General features: G+C 49.0%; 1 protein-coding gene across 4 annotated transcripts in view; it reads left to right on the top strand.

Annotated features, from left to right (window-relative positions):
- The window catches only part of LOC110528724 (histone deacetylase 4), a 74770-nt gene that overhangs the window by 18700 nt on the left and 32462 nt on the right, over positions 1–23608 (top strand). For 3 of the 4 annotated variants that reach the window (XR_005052503.1, XM_036982554.1, XM_036982553.1), the window contains exons 3-6: positions 1399–1467; positions 16208–16482; positions 18579–18729; positions 19860–19983. Coding sequence is in view for 3 of the 4 variants with exons in the window: in XM_036982554.1 (XP_036838449.1) it covers positions 1399–1467; positions 16208–16482; positions 18579–18729; positions 19860–19983 (619 nt within the window). In the remaining variant the exon portion in view is untranslated. Of the gene's footprint in view, positions 1–1398; positions 1468–14194; positions 14446–16207; positions 16483–18578; positions 18730–19859; positions 19984–23608 lie in introns of those variants that run through there. The other variant, XM_036982555.1, reaches the window with a different exon arrangement.

Raw genomic sequence — 23608 nt, 5'->3', positions numbered from 1 at the left:
GAATATACGCCCCCCCCACGCACCCACACCATGTTTTGCCTCACCCTCCCTGATCTGCAAGGTGGAGCAGACATACAGACGGCTCCTAAAGCTAGAGCTGAGAATATACGCCCCCCCACGCACCCACACCATGTTTTGCCTCACCCTCCCTGATCTGCAAGGTGGAGCAGACATACAGACGGCTCCTAAAGCTAGAGCTGAGAATATACCCCCCCACCCCCCCCCACGCACACACAGCCGGTTGAGTTAGTACTGCATGGTATAGCCCAAGGCCCGTAGCTAATTAAACCTCTGTGTGTGTCTGGTCCAGGGAGAGCTCCAGAAATAGACCAAACACAGCAAGACGCTAGCCTGTTTTCCTGTTTCTTTCCCCCGAAGGGACCCCACATTTTGTTTTCGACGCCTGTCTGTTTTTAAAGAAATGAAAGAAAGCAAAGCATCTCCATGGCTTGATGCAACATTATGTACGCCACTGCCAAGTGTGCTTATCTGGACAGCAAGTGTGTGTGTGTGTGTGAGAGAGAGAGAGAGGGGAGATTTGTTTTTAGTTTTTGCATCTGTAGGCCATGTCCTTTTCTGAGGTGTTTTGTTGCTCCTGGCCATGTCATTATGCTCTCTGATCTCTCTAATATCGTAGCCTCTCGTTTCCCTGATTCTTTCCTTTCCCTCCTTTTTTCTTGTTGATCATTTTCTCTATAGCCCCTGTTCCCTCCCCCTCCTTTTCTCTTCATCTCAGCCCCTACCCAGTTTCCCCTCCGTCTCCCCCTCCTCTCCTCTGTGGTTGGTCTATTTATAGCCCTGTCTTCCCAGGGCTCGGCTGGTACAAAAGCCTTTTCATGTTGCCACTATAATTTCAGCCTCGGTGCCTACGTACACAGACGGGAGAGAGGCATGGGCACACAGCTAGGTGTGTGTGTGTGTGTGTGCGTGCTCGCTGTACCCAAAGGGAGTGTTATTTTTACCTTTCCCCTCCTCATTTTCTCTCCCACCCTCTCCATCCCTTTCTCCCACACTTGCTATGCTGAGCACAGCCAGTTTCAGCTGAGCCCAACAACCAGCCTACACACACACACACACACACACACACACACACACACACACACACACACACACACTGTCTGATGAATGAACGGTGCCATTACACTAAGCTTTCTTCAGGGCAGAGAACCCCTGGCATCTCAGCATGAGTTCCCAGCGTAGATCCTCTGCTGTTTCCAGGCGATTCAGGCTCTCTGGGTCCATAGCGAAGCAACGGTTGCTCCGTTAGGCTGCTTTCCTCGATGCCGCGGAGGCTCCCTCTCAGAGAGGTGTAGTTCGGTCGGTTGTCGGTTGATTGCGGGAGGGTTGTCTCGATGTTGCGGACCATATTTGAAGCGGAGTTCTCTCCCTCTCCCACAGAAGGACTCCTGGGCAAGGAGCAGCAGCTGGATGTCCTGAAGACGTCTGCCCTCAACCACATCCCCACAGGTAGGAGACCAACACATTACCTGTCTGTCTTTCATTATGTGACTGAATGTCGACCGTTGTCTTTAGAATGTGTGTGTTTTTAAGGTCTGTCTGTCACACAAAGCTAAGAGGAAAGCAATCTGGCTTTCTTGGAGGAGAAATGTTATGTGTACTAAAACTGATAAGAATGCAGAAGTCATTTCATAAAAAAAAATTTGCGGGGTGTGATGTATAACTTCAGATTAAACCAAATCATTTATAGTCATGACTACTGGTTTCAATTTAATTTGCAGTAAATACTTTATGAATTTATTGTAACAAATCAGCTTGCAAGGTTGCTAGCCAACTAGCCTGCTAACGTTAGCACTACTAGCTTGCTAATGTTACATTAGCACTGGGTCAGAGAGTTGCTATAATCACCTAGCTTACAGCTACAGTAAAGCAACGTTTTGGAAATACATAACCCCATCTAACCAGTTATCAAATAATGTTACCGGTATATGCATTTATCTAAGCCAGCCAACTAAAGTTCATTATTTTAGCCTACTAGCCTAGCTAGCCAACCACCACGGTTGACATAGCTAAGGAGTAAGCCAGAGAACAACTAGTCACAGGCAGGAACCCACAGAACACAACAACAAGGGAGACATACCGATTGACGGCTGAGTTAGCTACAATAGTCAAAGAACAACCAAGGAGAGGCCTTCAGAGGGATAGTCAGATACACTAATATATATATACACACACACACACACACACACACACACACACACACACACACACAGTACCAGTCAAAAGTTTGGACACACCTATCATTCAAGTGTTTTATTTTATTTTTACTATTTTTCAAAACTATGAAATAACACATGGAATCATGTAATAACCAAAAAAGTGTTAAATCAAAATATATTTTAGATTCTTCAAAGTAGCCACCCTTTGCCTTGATGACAGCTTTTCACACTCTTGGCGTTCTCTCAACCAGCTTCACCTGGAATGCTTTTCCATCAGTCTTGAAGGAGTTCCCACATATGCTGAGCTGTTTTTTCTTCACTCTGCGGTCCAACTCATCTCAATTGGGTTGAGATCGGTTAATTGTGAAGGCCAGGTCATCTGATGCAGCACTTCATCACTCTCCTTCTTGGTCAAATAGCGCTTACACAGCCTGTAGGTGTGAGGGGTCATTGTCCTGTTGAAAAACAAATGATAGTCCCGTTACGCCATCCCATCTGGTTTGGGCTTATCGTTGCAGAATGCTGTGGTTGCCATGCTGGTTAAGTGTGCCTTGAATTCTAAATAAATCAGTGTCACCAGCAAAGCACCCCACACCATCACACCACCTCCTCCATGCTTTATGGTGGGAACCACACATGCAGAGATCATCCGTTCACCTACTCTGCGTCTCACAAAAACACAGCAGTTGGAAACAAAAATCTCAAATTTGGACTCATCAGAACCAGATTTCCACCGGTCTAATGTCCATTGCTCGTGTTTCTTGGCCCAAGCAAGTCTCTTCTAATTGGTGTCCTTTAGTAGTTGTTTCTTTGCAGCAATTCGACCATGAAGGCCTGATTCACGCAGTCTCCTCTGAACAGTTGTTGAGATGTGTCTGTTACATGAACTCTGTGAAGAATTTATTTGGGCTGCAATTTCTGAGGCGGGTAACTCTGATGAACTTATCCTCTGCAGCAGAGTTAACTCTGGGTCTTCCTTTCCTGTGGCGGTTCTCATGAGAGCCAGTTTCATCATAGCGCTTGATGGTTTTTGCGAATGCACTTGAAGAAACTTTCAAAGTTCTTGACATTTTCCGGATTGACTGACCTTCATGTCTTAAAGTAATGATGGACTATCTTTTCTCTTTGCTTATTTGAGCTGTTCTTGCCATAATATGGTCTTGGTCTTTTACCAAATAGGGCTATCTTCTATACCAACCCTACCTTGTCACAACACAACTGATTGGCTCAAATGCATTAAGAAGGAAAGAAATTCCACAAATGTACTTTTAACAAGGCACCCCTGTTCATTGAAATGCATTCCAGGTGCATGAAGCTGGTTGAGAGAATGCCAAGAGTGTGCAAAACTGTCATCAAGGCAAAGGGTGGCTACTTTGAAGAATCTCAAATATAAAATATATTTTGATTTGTTTAATAGGTTTATGGTTACTACATGATTCCATATGTGTTATTTCATCATTTTGATGTCTTCACTATTATTCTACAATATAGAACATAGTAGAAATTAAGAAAAACCCTTGAATGAGTGGGTGTGTCCAAACTTTTGACTGGTACTGTACAAAAGTATGTGGACACTCCTTCAAATGAGTGAATTCGGCTATTTTAGCCACACCCATTGCTGACAGGTGTAGAAATAGTCTGTCCTCAGTTGCAACATCAGCACAGGAACTGTTTGTCGGAGGTTTCATGAAATGGGTTTCCATAGCCGAGCAGCCGCACACAAGCCAAAGATCACCATGCGCAATGCCAAGCTTCAGCTGGAGTGGTGTAAAGCTCACTGCCATTAGATTCTGGAGCAGTGGAAACGTGTTCTCTGGAGTGATGAATCATGTTTCACCATCTGGCAGTCTGACAGAGAAATCTGGGTTTGGCGGACTCCAGGAGAACGCTACCTGCCCGACTGCATAGTGTCTACTCTAAAGTTTGGTGGAGGAGGAATAATGACCTGGGGCTGTTTTTCATGGTTCGGCTAGGCCCCTTAGTTCCAGTAAAGGGAAATCTTAACACTACAGCATACAATGACATTCTAGACGTTTCTGTGCTTCCAAATTTTGTGGAAGGCCCTTTCCTGTTTCAGTATGACATCCCCCCCATGCACAAAGCGAGGTCCGTACGGAAATTGTTGATCAGTGTGGAAGAACTTGACTGGCCTGCAAAGAGCCCTGACCTCAACCCCATCGAACACCTTTGGGATGAATTGGAACGCAGACTGTGAGCCAAGCCTAATCGCCCAACATCAGTGCCCAACTTCACTAATGCTCTTGTGTCTGAATGGAAACAAGTCACAGCAGCAATGTTCCAACATCTGGTGGAAAGCCTTCCCAGAAGAGTGGAGGCTATCTTGTTATGGCTGCAATCCCGATATCGGGATAAGTGTCATCAACAACCGCTGAATAGCATAGAGCTACATACAATAAATATTACTATAAATATTTATATTCATGAAATCACAAGTGCAATATAGGAAAACCCAGCTTAGCCTTTTGTTAATCCACATGTCAGATCGTGTCAGATTTTGAAATGATGCTTTACAGTGAAAGCAATCCAAGTGTTTGTGTAAGTTTATCGATCGCACGACAAAACATTAAGTACACTTAGCATCAAGTAGCTCGGTCACAAATCAGAAAAGATGATCTTTGGATGTTTTCACTCACGAGACTCCCAGTTACACAACAAATGTTCCTTTTTGTTCCATAAAGATTATTTTTATACCCAAAATACCGATGTTTGTTTGTCGCGCTATGTTCAGAAATCCACAGGAAAGAGCGGTCACGACAACGCAGACAAAAATTCCAAATAGTTTCCATAATGTCCACAATGTTTTTTATAATCAATCCTCAGGTTGTTTTAAAAATATATAATCGATAATATATCAACTGAAAATGTCTTTCACAGTAGGAGAGGGGAAAACAATGGCTGTCCAAATTCTGTTGCGCGAGCAATACTCATGTGACCACTTGACGCGATGTTATCGTTCTGGCTCATTTTTCAAAATAAAAGCCTGAAACTATGTCTGAAGACTGACACCTTGAGGAAGCGATAGAAAAAATAATCTGGTTCATATCCCAGCAAAGGGAGGCTATGGAACATGGAGTTTTCAAAATAGAAGCCACTTCCTGTTTTGATTTTCCTCAGGGTTTCGCCTGCAATATCAGTTATGTTATACTCACAGACAATATTTTGACAGTTTTGGAAACTTTAGTGTTTTCTATCCAATACTAATAATAATATGCATATATTAGCAACTGAGACTGAGGAGCTGGCCGTTTACAATGGGCACCTTTTCATCCAAGCTACTCAATACTACCCCTGCAGCCATAAACAGTTATAGCAGGGGGGGACAAACTCCATATTAATGCCAATGATTTTGGAATGAGATGTTCGACAAGCAGGTGTCCATATATTTTTGTTCATGTAGTGTAGCTTATCCAATAGTGATATATTGAGGTAAATCCATTTAGAATTTACCCGGTTTATCTCCAGCACTGCTGACACTCGCAATGTACCAGTAGGTTGGTAGGAAATAGATGTTGCAGGCTTCACATTCACACTCGGCACAGCACCTGGTTTCAGTCAGTCTCAAATCGAATCCTGCCATCGGAGTCCTCCGGGGAGAAATGAGCACTGGATACAGTAGAGGTACGCACAGTTCCCATACTCCAATCCGTTCACGTCAACCACACACACTGGTCCAACTTAAAAGGTTGCTTCTCATTTTTTGGGCCACAAATGAGTCGTAACCCCGTCCTTGTGGGTATTACTGCACTACTCGTGTATTACTGCACTAGCTACAAATGACGGAAATCTACGACACTCGCTCGACTACCAAACGCACAGGAGACGAGGATGTATATAGTTTCTTCTTCATGGATGTACATAGTAGCTCGGGAACACTTGGTTTGGAATGTAATACCATGCTAGCATGGCTAGTAGCTAACGATAGCCAGCTGGAACTAGATAGGTAGCACCTTTGTGGGTAGTTCTGAAGATATCCGGAAATAAGTGACTAAATATGTAAAAACGCTAAAACATAACTATATTTGTAGTTATAGGTAACCAGATCGTGACTACAACTAAGCTACTACTAAGTCTTTGACCACACTTTTGTTGCTTCCTACCTTACCTTTTGTGACTAGGGGGCAGTATTTTCATTTTTGGAAAAATAATGTTCCCGTAGTAAACGGGATATTTTGTCAGGACAAGATGCTAGAATATGCATATAATTGACAGCTTAGTATAGAAAACACTCTAAAGTTTCCAAAACTGTAAAATATTGTCTGTGAGTATAACAGAACTGATATTGCAGGCGAAAGCCTGAGAAGAATCCAATCCGGAAGTGCCTCATGTTTTGAAAGCGCTGCGTTCCAATGTGTCCCTATTGAGCAGTGAATGGGCTATCAACCAGATTACTTTTTCTCCGTATTCCCCAAGGTGTCTACAGCATTGTGACGTAGTTTTACGCATTTATGTTGAAGAATACCCGTAAGCGGCTACATTGCGCAAGTGGTCACCTGATGGCTCCCAGAGTGATTCTCGCGTAAAATACAGAGGTAATCATTATTCCAATCGGTCCTACTGAAAAACCAATTGTCCCGGTGGATATATTATCGAATAGATATTTGAAAAACACCTTGAGGATTGATTATAAAAAGGTTTGCCATGTTTCTGTCAATATTATGGAGCTAATTTGGAATATTTTTAGGCGTTTTCGTGACTGCAATTTCCGGGCGATTTCTCAGGCAAATGTGAAGAACAAACAGAGTTATTTCGCCTACAAAAATAATATTTTTGGAAAAAAGGAACATTGGCTATCTAACTGGGAGTCTCGTGAGTGAAAACATCCGAAGCTCATCAAAGGTAAACAATTTAATTTGATTGCTTTTCTGATTACCGTGACCAAGTTACCTGCTGCTAGCTGGACAAAATGCTATGCTAGGCTATCGATAAACTTACACAAATGCTTGTCTAGCTTTGGCTGTAAAGCATATTTTTAAAATCTGAGATGACAGGGTGATTAACAAAAGGCTAAGCTGTGTCTCAATATATTTCACTTGTGATTTTCATGAATAGGAATATTTTCTAGGAATATTTATGTCCTTTGCGTTATGCAAATTAGTGTCAGTCGATGATTACGCTCCCTCACGCGGGATGGGGAGTCACTAGAGGTTTTAATAGGGCGTTGGGCAAGAACAGCTTCAGTGCGCCTTGGTATAGATTCTACAAATGGCTGAAAATCTGAGGGATGCGACACCATTCTTCCACATTTGTTGATGTTGGTGGAAAACACCGTCAAGTCCCGCTCCAGAATCTCCCATAAGTCTTAACTTAAAAATCACTGAGATCTCTTCTTCTATCCATGGTAGCCATAATAACGGGCAACTGGGCCTTTTTATACATGACCCAGCGCATGTTAATTGCTTAATTAACTCAGGAATATTCAATATACTTTATATCGTTTACTCAAGTGTTTTCTTTATTTTGGCAGTCTTGGTATTTAACACATAAATAAGCCATCAATTTCTCTCCTTTCCTCCCGTACGGAACCATCTCTTTCTCTGTCTCTGTCTCACTCTCTCTCTGTCTCGCTCTCTCTCTGTCTCGCTCTCTCTCTGTCTCGCTCTCTCTCTGTCTCGCTCTCTCTCTGTCTCGCTCTCTCTCTGTCTCGCTCTCTCTCGCTCTCTCTCGCTCTCTCTCGCTCTCTCTCGCTCTCTCTCGCTCTCTCTCTGTCTCGCTCTCTCTCTGTCTCGCTCTCTCTCTGTCTCGCTCTCTCTCTGTCTCGCTCTCTCTCTGTCTCGCTCTCTCTCTGTCTCGCTCTGTCTCGCTCTGTCTCTGTCGCTCTCTGTCTCTGCCTCGCTCTCTGTCTCTGCCTCGCTCTCTGTCTCTGCCTCGCTCTCTGTCTCTGCCTCGCTCGCTCTCTCTCTGTCTCGCTCTCTGTCTCTGTCTCGCTCTCTCTCTGTCTCGCTCTCTGTCTCTGCCGCTCTCTGTCTCTGCCGCTCTCTGTCTCTGCCGCTCTCTGTCTCTGCCGCTCTCTCTCTGTCTCTGCCGCTCTCTCTCTGTCTCTGCCGCTCTCTCTCTGTCTCTGCCGCTCTCTCTCTGTCTCTGCCGCTCTCTCTGCCGCTCTCTCTGCCGCGCTCTCTGCCGCTCTCTGCCGCGCTCTCTGCCGCGCTCTCTGCCGCGCTCTCTGCCGCGCTCTCTGCCGCTCTCTCTGCCGTTCTCTCTGCCGCTCTCTCTGCCGCGCTCTCTGCCGCGCTCTCTGCCGCGCTCTCTGCCGCTCTCTCTGCCGCTCTCTCTGCCTCTGCCGCTCTCTCTGCCTCTGCCGCTCTCTCTCTGTCTCTGCCGCTCTCTCTCTGTCTCTGCCGCTCTCTCTCTGTCTCTGCCGCTCTCTCTCTGTCTCTGCCGCTCTCTCTGTCTCTGCCGCTCTCTCTCTGTCTCTGCCGCTCTCTCTGTCTCTGCCGCTCTCTCTGTCTCTGCCGTTCTCTCTGTCTCTGCCGCTCTCTCTGTCTCTGCCGCTCTCTCTGTCTCTGCCGCTCTCTCTGTCTCTGCCGCTCTCTCTGTCTCTGCCGCTCTCTCTCTGTCTCTGCCGCTCTCTCTGTCTCTGCCGCTCTCTCTGTCTCTGCCGCTCTCTCTGTCTCTGCCGCTCTCTCTGACTCTGCCGCTCTCTCTGTCTCTGCCGCTCTCTGTCTCTGCCGCTCTCTGTCTCTGCCGCTCTCTGTCTCTGCCGCTCTCTGTCTCTGCCGCTCTCTGTCTCTGCCGCTCTCTGTCTCGCTCTCTCTCTCTGTCTCTGCCGCTCTCTGTCTCTGCCGCTCTCTCTCTGTCTCTGCCGCTCTCTCTCTGTCTCTGCCGCTCTCTCTCTGTCTCTGCCGCTCTCTCTCTGTCTCTGCCGCTCTCTCTCTGTCTCTGCCGCTCTCTCTCTGTCTCTGCCGCTCTCTCTCTGTCTCTGCCGCTCTCTGTCTCTGCCGCTCTCTGTCTCGCTCTCTCTCTCTGTCTCTGCCGCTCTCTGTCTCTGCCGCTCTCTCTCTGTCTCTGCCGCTCTCTCTCTGTCTCTGCCGCTCTCTCTCTGTCTCTGCCGCTCTCTCTCTGTCTCTGCCGCTCTCTCTCTGTCTCTGCCGCTCTCTCTCTGTCTCTGCCGCTCTCTCTCTGTCGCTGCCGCTCTCTCTCTGTCTCTGCCGCTCTCTCTCTGTCTCTGCCGCTCTCTCTCTGTCTCTGCCGCTCTCTCTCTGTCTCTGCCGCTCTCTCTCTGTCTCTGCCGCTCTCTCTGTCTCTGCCGCTCTCTCTCTGTCTCTGCCGCTCTCTCTGTCTCTGCCGCTCTCTCTGTCTCTGCCGCTCTCTCTGTCTCTGCCGCTCTCTCTGTCTCTGCCGCTCTCTCTGTCTCTGCCGCTCTCTCTGTCTCTGCCGCTCTCTCTGTCTCTGCCGCTCTCTCTGTCTCTGCCGCTCTCTCTGTCTCTGCCGCTCTCTCTGTCTCTGCCGCTCTCTCTGTCTCTGCCGCTCTCTGTCTCTGCCGCTCTCTGTCTCTGCCGCTCTCTGTCTCTGCCGCTCTCTCTCTGTCGCGCTCTCTCTGTCGCGCTCTCTCTCTGTCGCGCTCTCTCTGTCGCGCTCTCTCTCTGTCGCGCTCTCTCTCTGTCGCGCTCTCTCTCTGTCGCGCTCTCTCTCTGTCGCGCTCTCTCTCTGTCGCGCGCTCTCTCTGTCGCGCGCTCTCTCTCTGTCGCGCGCTCTCTCTCTGTCGCGCGCTCTCTCTCTGTCGCGCTCTCTCTCTGTCGCGCTCTCTCTCTGTCGCGCTCTCTCTCTGTCGCGCTCTCTCTCTGTCGCGCTCTCTCTCTGTCGCGCTCTCTCTCTGTCGCGCTCTCTCTCTGTCGCGCTCTCTCTCTGTCGCGCTCTCTCTCTGTCGCGCTCTCTCTCTGTCGCGCTCTCTCTCTGTCGCGCTCTCTCTCTGTCGCGCTCTCTCTCTGTCGCGCTCTCTCTCTGTCGCGCTCTCTCTGTCGCGCTCTCTCTCTCTCTCTCTCTCTCTCCTCTCTCCTCTCTGTCGCGCTCTCTCTCTGTCGCGCTCTCTCTCTCTCTCTCTCCTCTCTCTCCTCTCTCTCCTCTCTCTCCTCTCTCTCCTCTCTCTCCTCTCTCTCCTCTCTCTCTCTCTCTCTCTCTCTCTCTCTCTCTCTCTCTCTCTCTCTCTCTCCCCACACACCATGTGTTGTTCTTTATTCAGCTGCAGTGACACCATTAAATATTGAAATATCCCTTACTGACATCATAGAAGATTTCTGGGGACTGTTGTCATGGAAACCGTGTATGTCTTGTACTGCCGCCCACAGACAGATATGGAGAACCCCATTCAATACTCTGACTCAATGGACCTCCTCTCCTATGCTCTATGGGCACTTTTCTACTAGTATTTCTTTGTGTTCCAGAATAACAAGGCACACCGGTGGTGTGACTAGCCTGAATGGGTCAACTGCCTCATTTTAACCACAGTCATGTCCCTGGTTAGCATTGTTTAGCCCACTCATCGAAGCACGCTATATGTGGATGATGTCAGTCTCTCCAAGGCTGTTGATACAGCTTCTATAATCGGATGCATTAGATCCAGGGTAGGAGTGGTAATCTTGGCTCAGATCCCCCCCATCTGTCCATTCAATATTATGTAAAATGCTAAACTGATCCTAGATCAGTTCCTACTGTGAGATGCTTGACACATCCAGCCGCTGGTGTCCAGTTCCAGACCTTTGTCTGTGTGTAATACCCAGTGTGACCCAGCCGTCATCTGATGCCACCCCAGGATAATGCTTTGGCGTGTGGAAAACGTCTCCCATAACACACGTCTGCCGGTCCTCTCCTCGCTCAGATGTAAATCCATGTGGTTGATACACATCGAGCTCTCGGGTCGTGATGCATGGCAAAGAAAACATCTCTCGCTTAAACGGCTTATTTGTAATTTGAGAAAGGAAATGAGATTTGACCACTGTGGTCGAGCTGTTTTGCCTGTCTGGTGTTGGTTTTCATCTCTGTTGAGTTTGATACTGAACCATGTTAATACCTGATGACCCAACTCAGAACGGGGGTCCCAACTTCCCCTGATACAGGGTCTCCGTTATCGTTGCTTTAGTCTGAGTAGAGCTCGGGGAAACACTGCTCCCCCAGCCTTGACACAGATTTCTGTTACACGGGTGAGGATGAGCCCTTTCGGAGATCAACCTCTGCTTGAACCTGTCCTCTCCCACAGACATGGAGGACAGAGCGTCCTCTTTCCTGTATGACCGTGACGTGCGCCCTCGTCCATAGATTAGTCTGGGTTAAGTAGCGAGAGATGTACTTGTGCAGGTATGTATGGGCACCCTCATATCCTCACGTCTCACCCTTCTGTTCCTCACGTCCCACATCTCCCCCTTTCTCTCCCCCGTCCCTCTCCCTGCTGCCGCGCTGCAGACTGGAACGCTGACGTCAGCCGGAGGCCCGGGACAGGCCGGAGCGTGTTGGGATGAGTCGGGCTCGCTGCACACAGACACCCCACCTCTCTCTCTGTCACTAGAGGAACACAGATGTGTTGAGGAACTCCTCTGTCTGTAAGATGAGCTGCCAGAGGGCGGCTGCAAGACACTGACTGACAGACAGACCGGCCATTTGAGTGACTGATCTCTGATAGAGTTCCTCGTGGTTTCCTGTGGGGTGTTGGCTTGGACGTGTTGGCTCTCGTTCTCTGTCACTCTAGGTATTAATATGAAAGCCTGGTGTACATGAACCTGCACTTATTGTCACTGTTTTGCAAAATCTCTGGTTTCCTTCATAATCAGTGATCTTGAACCACCTGAAAGGTGAAAGCAGGACCCATCCAACCTTTGACCTTCCAGTCCCCATACAGACCACTCCCTCTCCTTGTTTCGCCACCCGTCAGGCCTTGTGACAAACTTCTCACCACATCTCTAAACGTGGTAAATAATATCTCCCCGGCCCATTCTGACCGGCGATAGGCAGGGCTCGGCCTGGGTTGAGCTCGACGTCTATTAGACTTAATGAGTGGAGTGTAGAGCCTTTGCAATCAGACTGAGGGACATTCTCAGACAACAGGCTTTAAATCAGAGCTGCGCTTCAGAGCGAGCGGCTGTACTGTCTGGTAGATCTATTTCTATCTGTGTTCTGTAATGGGAGCCGGCAGAGGGAGGGGGCAGGGAGGCCCCCCAGGGGTGGTAAACACATTGTTTATCTGAGGAGAGAAGAGAAGGGTGAGGCAGAGGGAAAGAAACAGGAGAGATGTAAATAGATAGAAAAGTGTGATAGAGATGTGTGTGGAAAGAGAGATGGAGAGAGTGGGCGAAAGAGGCTGACGGAGAGGGGGACAGAGCGAGAAAGAAGAAGAGCGAGAGTAGTGGTTGTGTTGGAGGGAGTCTTGTTTGGTGTCATGAATAAGCCAAGTCACTACTGAATAATCTATAACTCACATGGTGGGAAGCTTTCCCTAGTGGAAGCTGAAAATAGGAAGAGAGAACAGGGGGAAAACAGTGAAATGTCTCAGCCACCTCCCTCCACATCTCTCCATCTATTTCTCAGGTTTTTCTCTCCATTTTAGGTACTGTTGCACGTGCTGTATTACCCAAGGAGCCGTGAGCTGTTATGAATGTTTATTGCAGGTTATATAATGCATTGATAGAATGAACTATAAATTATTTAATATCATCCATTATAAACCAGTAGCTGATAAGGGGTGTTACCAAAATGTATTTGCGTCATAAATAATTCCTCTTATTATAAAAAAAAATGAGTGGAATTCCTGGGTAAGACGTTAGGATTTTACACAAGACACAGTTGAGAGGTTTTCAAAGCCGTTTAGATGAAGGAGGAAAAAACTCTGTCTTCCTGCCAGCCGTGTTTTGGTGCAGGTAGGTTATTGTGTAAGAACTACTTTTGGAGGGCTTTCTTTACTGCAAGCCAGGTGTGTCTGCGCCAGAGTGCACGTTGGCCCTTGTTTTGGGATACAGGCGTGGTTATCTCCGTGAACTTGATGTAAGCGTTGACGTCACCGCGAGCCGAGGGAGATGGCCAGATATCGATGTTTATCTTGCCAAAATAAGTGGCTCCCGTGAGAGACGTCACATAGTCAGGTTGTTGCTGAAATGGAATCGGAGCTTGTGCAGAGCTTGTGCACCGTGGTTTAAAACAACTGGGGAGTGGTGCCTATAGCAGCCTGCATGCTTATAGTTGTGTGTGGCCTACCTGTGGCCCGGCTAGACTGAACCCTTCTACTGTAGGCCTTCCCCCATGTCCTTCCACTGTCCCATAAATCAATGCTCTGTAATGTAGAACACAACTGTGAAGTTTCTCTTACACTTCCGCCCGCTAGCAACGCCAACGTCAGAGCAAATAACACAAAGGGGGTGTGTGTTGACGGGGCGTCTCCTAGCAACCATAACGAGCCCTTATAGCCTTAATTAAGTTCACTTGAGGCTATAGACATATATTTCACAGAACCGTGATCTGAAGAATAGAGAGCTGTGTGTGTGTGTGTGTGTGTGACGCCAGAGCAATGTCCAACACTGTGGGTGTATTTCTAGAGGGAACTAGTTCTCTGTACTCAGAGGGAAGAGGGGGATGCAGTGTCAACAGAGGAAGACACAGAGAATGGTTTTTTTCCTCCGTCCACTCTGCTATCTATCTCCTGTGTATCTGCCGTCGGTTCCAGGAAATGGAGGAGCAGCAGAATAAACAGACAGCAGGCCTACGACTGCCCTGTGATGTCACCAGCACAGAGAGAGGAAGGAGGGCACAGAGACTGGTAAAAAGAGGGAGAGGGGAGGGACACAGAGACTGGTAAAAAGAGGGAGAGGGGAGGGACACAGACTGGTAAAAAGAGGGAGAGGGGAGGGACACAGACTGGTAAAAAGAGGGAGAGGGGAGGGACACAGACTGGTAAAAAGAGGGAGAGGGGAGGGACACAGACTGGTAAAAAGAGGGAGAGGGGAGGGACACAGACTGGTAAAAAGAGGGAGAGGGGAGGGACACAGACTGGTAAAAAGAGGGAAGTGGGAGAGGGGAGGGACACAGATGGGTAAAGACAGAGGAGGGACACAGAGAGAGGTAGCTAGCGAGGGAGCAGGAGTGTTGAGAAAGCAGAACAGAGAACTGAGGAAAGGAGAGGAGGACAGAGACTGACAGAAATATAAAGAGCAGCACCACTAAAGCTAAATAGATCCTTACACACGGCAGAGACGAGCTGTAGAGGAGGAAACGATAGGAGGGGGGAAAGAGAGGAGAGCGTTTATCGCCATGCTCACTACAGCGCTGATGGGTATGTCAATTATATATGTTCTATTACACATTGCTTCTCTGAAAGTAGTTCCTCTCTCTGTCTCTGTCTCTCTCTGTCTCTGTCTCTCTCTGTCTCTGTCTCTCTCTGTCTCTCTCTGTCTCTGTCTCTCTCTGTCTCTCTCTCTGTCTCTCTCTGTCTCTGTCTCTCTCTGTCTCTCTCTCGCTCTCTCTCTCTCGCTCTCTCTCTCTCTCTCTGCCTCTCTCTGTGTCTTTCTCTGTCTGTCTCTCTCTCTTTCTCTGTCTCTCTCTCTGTCTTTCTCTGTCTCTCTTTCTTTCTTTCCTTCTCTCCTCTCTCTCAAACTATTCCTCTCTGTTACGTTCTCTTTCTCTCTGCTTGTTGGTTAGTGTTGTGTACACAGAGTGGTATAGTCAATGAGGTGATCACAGGCAGTACCAGTCAGTGGCTGCAGCATGTGTTTCAGAGCTAGGACATTATGGTTGTGTGTGTTTGTATCGAGTGAGTGTGTTTGTGTGTGTCTCTCTCTGCACGGGACAGCAGCGCCAGTCGTTGGTCTTGGAATGCTGTGCTTGACTGTGTGTGGGAGGGGTCCTTAGGGAGGAGGGCAAAGAATTGGGGTAGAGAGAGAAAATATACATATTGGTTTGTGCAGCATCACTAAGTACGTTTACATGAACACTTCTAATTCAATATTAAACTGATTAGAAGACTGAGTATGGGATGAGTCATGTAAACGCCTTATTCTGCTTCTCTTAATGGGCATGAGGTCAAAATCGAAGTAGGCACACGGCGATTAAAACACCTGGTTTTCTGAGCGATCTTTCAAATTGCTAGGACACGTTAACACCCTAATTGGAGTTTGAGCGGTGTATTTGATATGCGTTTGTCCCACCTAGCACCAGCAGCACAAGGTTAGTGAGTTAGGGGAAAACTTACATACAGCATCTTCAAAATAGGTTTCACATACCAACTGTATATGTCCCAACTCAAATGCTTCCCAAAAGGAACATGATCGCTGTGGTAAAACGTTAGTTTTGATTGGCCATTTTTCTGCGTATAGCCAAGTCCCATCAGGTAGCCTGATTTCAGATGTGTCCATGTAAACAGGATTATTATGGAAATGGTTCTTCTTGAAAAGCATGTCGACGTGATCTGACTATTCACTATTATTGTGTGCGTGTAACCGTACTCATTCATCTGATAAACCCAGAGACTGTGTCTGCCATTAGTGTGTGTTGTGTGTGTGTAACCGTACTCATTCATCTGATAAACCCAGAGACTGTGTCTGCCTTTAGTGTGTGTTGTGTGTGTGTGACTGTGTGTGCTGCACCTAGTGTGGGTGTTAGCCTAACACGATTAAGACAGAGTTTCAAGCAAACATATCTGGCTGTCTGGCACGCTGTTGGGAAAACTTGTAGATAAATAATCGTCCAATCGCGACTATTTATTCAGATTTAATGGGGAGGAAGCCGTGCGATTGGAGGCCTTCCTGTAGCAGTGCGTTCTGGGGGTGGTTGGCCAGGGCCGAAGTCTCCACCACCACGCCACAGGTCAATGCAGTCTTTGTGAGAGGAGCGCTAGACTTCATGTTTGACTTATCAGGGCCAGATGGACAGTACTGTGAAGGGGCTCTCTGTGCTGATAAGGATGCTGAGTGTGTGTGTGTGTGCACAGAATGTGATGGCTGTTTTTATTTTATTATCTACTTGGGTCACATCGTTTAGTCTTTTTCATTATTCAATATGCATGGACTACCATTCTGTCTCTCTGTTCCTCTCTCTAGTGGACATTAACTCTGCCCTGCCCCTGCGTCTGCCCCCGGCTGCCATCCCCATGGACCTACGCATTGACCAGCACCATCACCAGCAGCAGCTGTCCATGTCTCCTTCTGCAGCCCAGGCGTCTGCAGCCCAGGCCAGAGAGCAGCAGCTACAGCAGGAGCTCCTGTCCCTGAAACAGAAACAACAGATTCAGAGACAGCACCTCATCGCTGAGTTCCAGAGGCAACATGAGCAGCTCAACCGCCAGCATGAAGCCCAGCTACAGGAACATGTTAAGGTGGAGAGTGAAGGAGTGAGGGAGGGAGGGTGAGGGGGGGGGGGGGGGGGGGGGAGGGAGGGTGAGGGAGGGAGGGAGGGTGAGTGGGGGAAGGAGGGAGGAGCGTGGTTGAGTGGGAGAGGGAGGGAGGATGAGTGAGTGGGAGAGGGAGGGAGGGAGGGTGAAAGAGCGAGTGAGTGAGTGGGAGAGGGAGGGAGGGTGAGTGGGAGAGGGAGGGTGAGTGGGAGAGGGAGGGTGAGTGGGAGAGGGAGGGAGGGTGAGTGGGGGAGGGAGGGTGAGGGAGGGAGGGAGGGTGAGTGGGAGAGGGTGGGACAGGGGGAGTGAGGGAGGGAGGGTGAGTGAAGGAGGGAGGGAGGGTGAGAGGGAGGGGAGGGGAGAGGGAGGGAGGGTGAGTGGGGGAGGGGGGGGGGGGGTGGGGGAGGGAGGGAGGGAGGAGGGTGGTTGAGTGGGAGAGGGAGTGAGGAGGGTGGTTGAGTGGGAGAAGGAGGGAGGGAGAGAGGGTGAGTGAGTGGGAGAGGGTGAGTGAGTGGGAGAGGGAGGGTGAGTGAGTGGGAGAGGGAGGGAGAGGCTGCAAGGCTCCGCTCCAGAAGCATGTCAAGAAAGATGGTAATTTCCCTCTCATACATGTCTAAACTAGATCTCTCTGTGTAGCAGAAGCCTTTCAGCCCTATGATATTTGCCCTGCTCTTTGGGTCAGTGTTTGGGCCTGTAAGTGACCCAGATTCTGCAGATTGAAGGGCTGAGGGCCGATCCCAGTACAGTGCTAACAGCACAAGGGCTCCTTTGGCCTGTGGTGGTGCTGGAAGACCACTCAGGTAGCAGAGAGTGACGCAAAGCCAAGGCAGGGAGGCCCAGGCTCAATCAGCCCCATTCAGAGCCTGTACACACACACACCGAGACCTGCAGCACACACACCGAGACCTGCAGCACACACACCGAGACCTGCAGCACACACACCAAGACCTGCAGCACACACATCGAGACCTGCAGCACACACACCGAGACCTGCAGCACACACACCTCTGCCTATCACCAAGACAGGTCAAGGAGTGTGAAAGAAAGTAGGAGACAGACACTGGTGGATTGGAAAGAGGAAGACATGGAATCTTGTTGTTTTCCCTGTATACCTCTAAAGAACTCTTTAGGTTAAGGTGTCTCCCCTTAAATGCACCAAAGGCTGGATTCCAAACTTAAAGCACTCCCTTCCATCTGCCCTTGAATATTGAAAGGGGGAAAGTTTGGGACCTGTCCAAAACCATACCGTGCCTGCCTGCTGCTCTTCTGTCACGCACCTCCTCACCTCCCATATGAATGTATCCATCAGCAGGACTCTTGTTCCAGTCACCTTCCCTTGACGGTGAGCACGGCTGCATGTCCTCGCTAGCAGGCGCTTATTTAACACATCCAAGGCAATAACAAACATCCCCCACAAAATACGGCCAATCAAATATTGGAGTTGGGCACTCTACTAAGGAGAGAGTGTGTGTGTGTGTGTGTGTGTGTGTGTGTGTGTGTGTGTGTGTGTGGATCTAATGGTTCAGTTTGGTCGTGATGTAGAGGGTCCATGGTACGTAGAGAGGAAAGGTTATTCACGTATTGACTGGAGAGGTCTGGCTCCTGTAAACATGCCGGGAACATTTGCATGGACAGTGATTGGGCTGAGGCTGAATAGATGTGTTGTGATCGTGTGAGGTGACCAAGCTAGCATGTTCACTTGGGTCTTGGGTTAACGTGTCAGGAATGGGGGATAGCTGCGAGAGACCAGACCTGCAGGGCAAGGAGAGAGAAGGGAGGTAGAAATCAGCATTGGCTCCTGGCTCCAGAACCAACAGCAGGGTGTTGTACCAACATTGAATTAACATTATAGTACGGTTACTGTAACATTGTAGTAACATAACGTTATCGCAGGAGCTCCTGGCTCTGGATGTTGTAGTAACGTTGTAGTAACGTTGTGTTCCCCTCATGCAGCACCAGCAGGAGCTCCTGGCCCAGGATGTTGTAGTAACGTTGTAGTAACGTTGTGTTCCCCTCATGCAGCACCAGCAGGAGCTCCTGGCCCAGGATGTTGTAGTAACGTTGTGTTCCCCTCCATGCAGCACCAGCAGGAGCTCCTGGCCCTGAAACATCAGCAGGAGCTGTTGGAGCACCAGAGGAAGATGGAGAAGCACCGTCTGGAGCAGGAACTGGAGAAACACCAGAGAGAACAGAAACTACTGCTGCTGAAGAACAAGGAGAGAGGACAGGAGAGTAAGCAGCTGGAACAATACATTATCATATTACTAGTAGAACTAAAATGGGGCCACTATGTACAAAAAGTGCTGTAATTTCTTAACGGTTCACCTGAAAGCGGACTGTCTACACTTTAAGCTCTATTGTCATTGGCTGATTTCAAATCCAAACTTCTGAAGTATAGAGCCAAAAGAAGAAACAAAGCTTCACTGTTGCAGTAGTTACGGAGGGCAGTGTAGATCTCTCTCTCACACCCAACCAACCTCCATTCTGGTCATCCCTCTATTCTAGAGTGGATGGGCTTGTGTGTTGCTGCCGCGCTGCCTGCTCTCTGTCAGTGGAGAGGTGTTGAGAGAGACAGGCAGCAGGCTACAGGTAGAGGGCTGGCCTCAACACCACAAGGCCACTGGCTCATTAATTATCTAGTGGTATGGATGGGCTAAACACACACACAGGGTCACCAGACAGGATGGATGACAACGGCAGCTGCCCTGGAGGAGATTGGTCTGATACAACCCTCAGTAGTCTAGAGCTGAGGGGTCTCTCTCTCTCTCTCTCTCTCTGTCTCTCTGTCTCTCTGTCTCTCTGTCTCTGTCTCTGTCTCTCTGTCTCTCTGTCTCTCTGTCTCTCTGTCTCTGTCTCTCTGATTCTGTTTGTCTCGATCCTCATCTTCCCTCTCTGCACAATCACCAATTATAACGACAACGTTTCACGCGATATGGATGAAAATACCCTCAAATAATTAAAGTTGACAGTCTGCACTTTAACCTCATAGACATTGTTTGATTTCAAATTCAAACTTCTGGAGTATAGAGACAAAATAAGAGAAAATACTTAATTGCCCCAATAATTACAGAGGGCAGTGTGTTGCACAACTTTGGGAATTGGAAATGTGACCGTTTGAATAGCCCATCATATCAATGAGAGTCTGTGATAGATATCTCCTAGTAATCAGAGCTCACTCCTACCTTCAGCGACGCCCTTTAACCTCTCCCTCACTCTGCTAGCATATTGCTCAAGTCTATCCTTTCCTTCTTGATCTATGTGAAGGGCCTTAAGGCCAGGAATTGGGTGTGAGTGATCTGTCCTATCTGCAGAGCCGGAGGCTGGAGTGTCTTCTTACCCAGGTACCATGTACCCCCTCTCAGGTGCAGTGGCCAGTACGGAGGTGAAGATGCGACTGCAGGAGTTTGTGCTGAACAAGAAGAAGGCTCTGGCCCAGAGGAGTCTCAACCACGGGGGGTTGCCCAACGACCCCCGCTACTGGTACGGGTGAGTACTGTCTCACACACACACACACTCCTGTCCTATTTGGTCCTCAGCCTTGAGTGTTTATTATCGAGCCGTGGAACCCACGTCCAGCTGGGGTCTGTCTGTTCAGTATTAGGTGCTGTGTGAACCCACGTCCAGCTGTGGTCTGTGTACTCAGTATTAGGTGCTGTGTGAACCCACGTCCAGCTGTGGTCTGGGTACTCAGTATTGGGTGCTGTGTGAACCCACGTCCAGCTGTGGTCTGTGTGTTCAGTATTAGGTGCTGTGTGAACCCACGTCCAGCTGTGGTCTATGTGCTCAGTATTAGGTGCTGTGTGAACCCACATCCAGCTGTGGTCTGGGTACTCAGTATTGGGTGCTGTGTGAACCCACGTTCAGCTGTGGTCTGTGTGTTCAGTATTAGGTGCTGTGTGAACCCACGTCCAGCTGTGGTCTGTGTGAATCCACGTCCAGCTGTGGTCTGTGTTCAATATTAGGTGCTGTGTGAACCCACGTCCAGCTGTGGTCTGTGTGAATCCGCATCCAGCTGTGGTCTGTGTGTTCAGTTTTAGGTGCTGTGTGAACCCACGTCCAGCTGTGGTCTGTGTGAATCCACGTCCAGCTGTGGTCTGTGTTCAACATTAGGTGCTGTGTGAACCCACGTCCAGCTGTGGTCTGTGTGAATCCGCATCCAGCTGTGGTCTGTGTGTTCAGTTTTAGGTGCTGTGTGAACCCACGTTCAGCTGTGGTCTGTGTGTTCAGTATTAGGTGCTGTGTGAACCCACGCCCAGCTGTGGTCTGTGTGAATCCACGTCCAGCTGTGGTCTGTGTTCAACATTAGGTGCTGTGTGAACCCACGTCCAGCTGTGGTCTGTGTGAATCCGCATCCAGCTGTGGTCTGTGTGTTCAGTTTTAGGTGCTGTGTGAACCCACGTCCAGCTGTGGTCTGTGTGAACCCACGTCCAGCTGTGGTCTGTGTACTCAGTATTAGGTGCTGTGTGAACCCACGTCCAGCTGTGGTCTGTGTACTCAGTATTAGGTGCTGTGTGAACCCACGTCCAGCTGTGGTCTGTGTACTCAGTATTAGGTGCTGTGTGAACCCACGTCCAGCTGTGGTCTGTGTACTCAGTATTAGGTGCTGTGTGAACCCACGTTCAGCTGTGGTCTGTGTACTCAGTATTAGGTGCTGTGTGAACCCACGTCCAGCTGTGGTCTATGTGCTCAGTATTAGGTGCTGTGTGAACCCACATCCAGCTGTGGTCTGGGTACTCAGTATTGGGTGCTGTGTGAACCCACGTTCAGCTGTGGTCTGTGTGTTCAGTATTAGGTGCTGTGTGAACCCACGTCCAGCTGTGGTCTGTGTTCAACATTAGGTGCTGTGTGAACCCACGTCCAGCTGTGGTCTGTGTGAATCCGCATCCAGCTGTGGTCTGTGTTCAACATTAGGTGCTGTGTGAACCCACGTCCAGCTGTGGTCTGTGTGAACCCACGTCCAGCTGTGGTCTGTGTACTCAGTATTAGGTGCTGTGTGAACCCACGTCCAGCTGTGGTCTGTGTACTCAGTATTAGGTGCTGTGTGAACCCACGTCCAGCTGTGGTCTGTGTACTCAGTATTAGGTGCTGTGTGAACCCACGTCCAGCTGTGGTCTGTGTACTCAGTATTAGGTGCTGTGTGAACCCACGTCCAGCTGTGGTCTGTGTACTCAGTATTAGGTGCTGTGTGAACCCACGTTCAGCTGTGGTCTGTGTACTCAGTATTAGGTGCTGTGTGAACCCACGTCCAGCTGTGGTCTATGTGCTCAGTATTAGGTGCTGTGTGAACCCACATCCAGCTGTGGTCTGGGTACTCAGTATTGGGTGCTGTGTGAACCCACGTTCAGCTGTGGTCTGTGTCTTCAGTATTAGGTGCTGTGTGAACCCACGTCCAGCTGTGGTCTGTGTTCAACATTAGGTGCTGTGTGAACCCACGTCCAGCTGTGGTCTGTGTGAATCCGCATCCAGCTGTGGTCTGTGTGTTCAGTTTTAGGTGCTGTGTGAACCCACGTCCAGCTGTGGTCTGTGTGAACCCACGTCCAGCTGTGGTCTGTGTACTCAGTATTAGGTGCTGTGTGAACCCACGTCCAGCTGTGGTCTGTGTACTCAGTATTAGGTGCTGTGTGAACCCACGTCCAGCTGTGGTCTGTGTACTCAGTATTAGGTGCTGTGTGAACCCACGTCCAGCTGTGGTCTGTGTACTCAGTATTAGGTGCTGTGTGAACCCACGTCCAGCTGTGGTCTGTGTACTCAGTGTTAGGTGCTGTGTGAACCCACGTCCAGCTGTGGTCTGTGTACTCAGTATTAGGTGCTGTGTGAACCCACGTCCAGCTGTGGTCTGTGTACTCAGTATTAGGTGCTGTGTGAACCCACGTCCAGCTGTGGTCTGTGTACTCAGTATTAGGTGCTGTGTGTACCCACGTCCAGCTGTGGTCTGTGTACTCAGTATTAGGAGCTGTGTACCCACGTCCAGCTGTGGTCTGTGTACTCAGTATTAGGTGCTGTGTGAACCCACGTCCAGCTGAAGTCTGTGTACTCAGTGTTAGGTGTTGTGTGAACCCACGTCCAGCTGTGGTCTGTGTGTTCAGTGTTAGGTGCTGTGTGAACCCACGTCCAGCTGTGGTCTGTGTACTCAGTATTAGGTGCTGTGTGAACCCACGTCCAGCTGTGGTCTGTGTACTCAGTATTAGGTGCTGTGTGAACCCACGTCCAGCTGTGGTCGGTGTACTCAGTATTAGGTGCTGTGTGAACCCACGTCCAGCTGTGGTCGGTGTACTCAGTATTAGGTGCTGTGTGAACCCACGTCCAGCTGTGGTCTGTGTACTCAGTATTAGGTGCTGTGTGAACCCACGTCCAGCTGTGGTCTGTGTACTCAGTATTAGGTGCTGTGTGAACCCACGTCCAGCTGTGGTCTGTGTACTCAGTATTAGGTGCTGTGTGAACCCACGTCCAGCTGTGGTCTGTGTACTCAGTATTAGGTGCTGTGTGAACCCACGTCCAGCTGTGGTCTGTGTACTCAGTATTAGGTGCTGTGTGTGTGTGTGTGTTCATGTTTTATAACGCGCTTATAGAAGTCGTTGGTAGAAACTGTGTGATCACTGTTTTGCAATTGTCTTAGTAAAATCATCCAGCACTCATCACACGCATACAGTAAACCACTTCTCCACTACTACCATAATGACCCAGTGGAGTATAGAGTCAGTGTTATCAGGACTGTCCCTCCCTCTCTTGCTCTCGCTCTCTCTCTCTATATATATGTAAAGAGTCTCCCAGCACTTTAAAGCTGCCAGTCGTATATGCACCACAGAGTGTGTTCACTAGACCAGAACATGGGTTTGGACCTAGACCAGCACAACTTACCTTACTGCCTGAGATCAGTGTTGATCTGTAGCAGTGGCTAACTTCAATAGACAGACATCAGCTCTGCTCTGCCCATCTTCCAGCCCAGGCTGACTGGGACCAATCTCCTCAGCCTGTACCTCAGCCTGATCGACCCACTACTGAGGCACAGTTTTAGACTATTGAGACACACCCTATCCTGTAATCCTGAGTGAGGTCATGGCTTTAGACTATTGAGACACCATCCACCGCAGTGTTGTGTGATGAGGTAGCT

This window comes from Oncorhynchus mykiss, chromosome 7, assembly GCF_013265735.2.
Source record: "Oncorhynchus mykiss isolate Arlee chromosome 7, USDA_OmykA_1.1, whole genome shotgun sequence".
NCBI classification, from domain to species: domain Eukaryota; kingdom Metazoa; phylum Chordata; class Actinopteri; order Salmoniformes; family Salmonidae; genus Oncorhynchus; species Oncorhynchus mykiss.
This window is presented reverse-complemented; position numbering and strand designations above follow the sequence as displayed.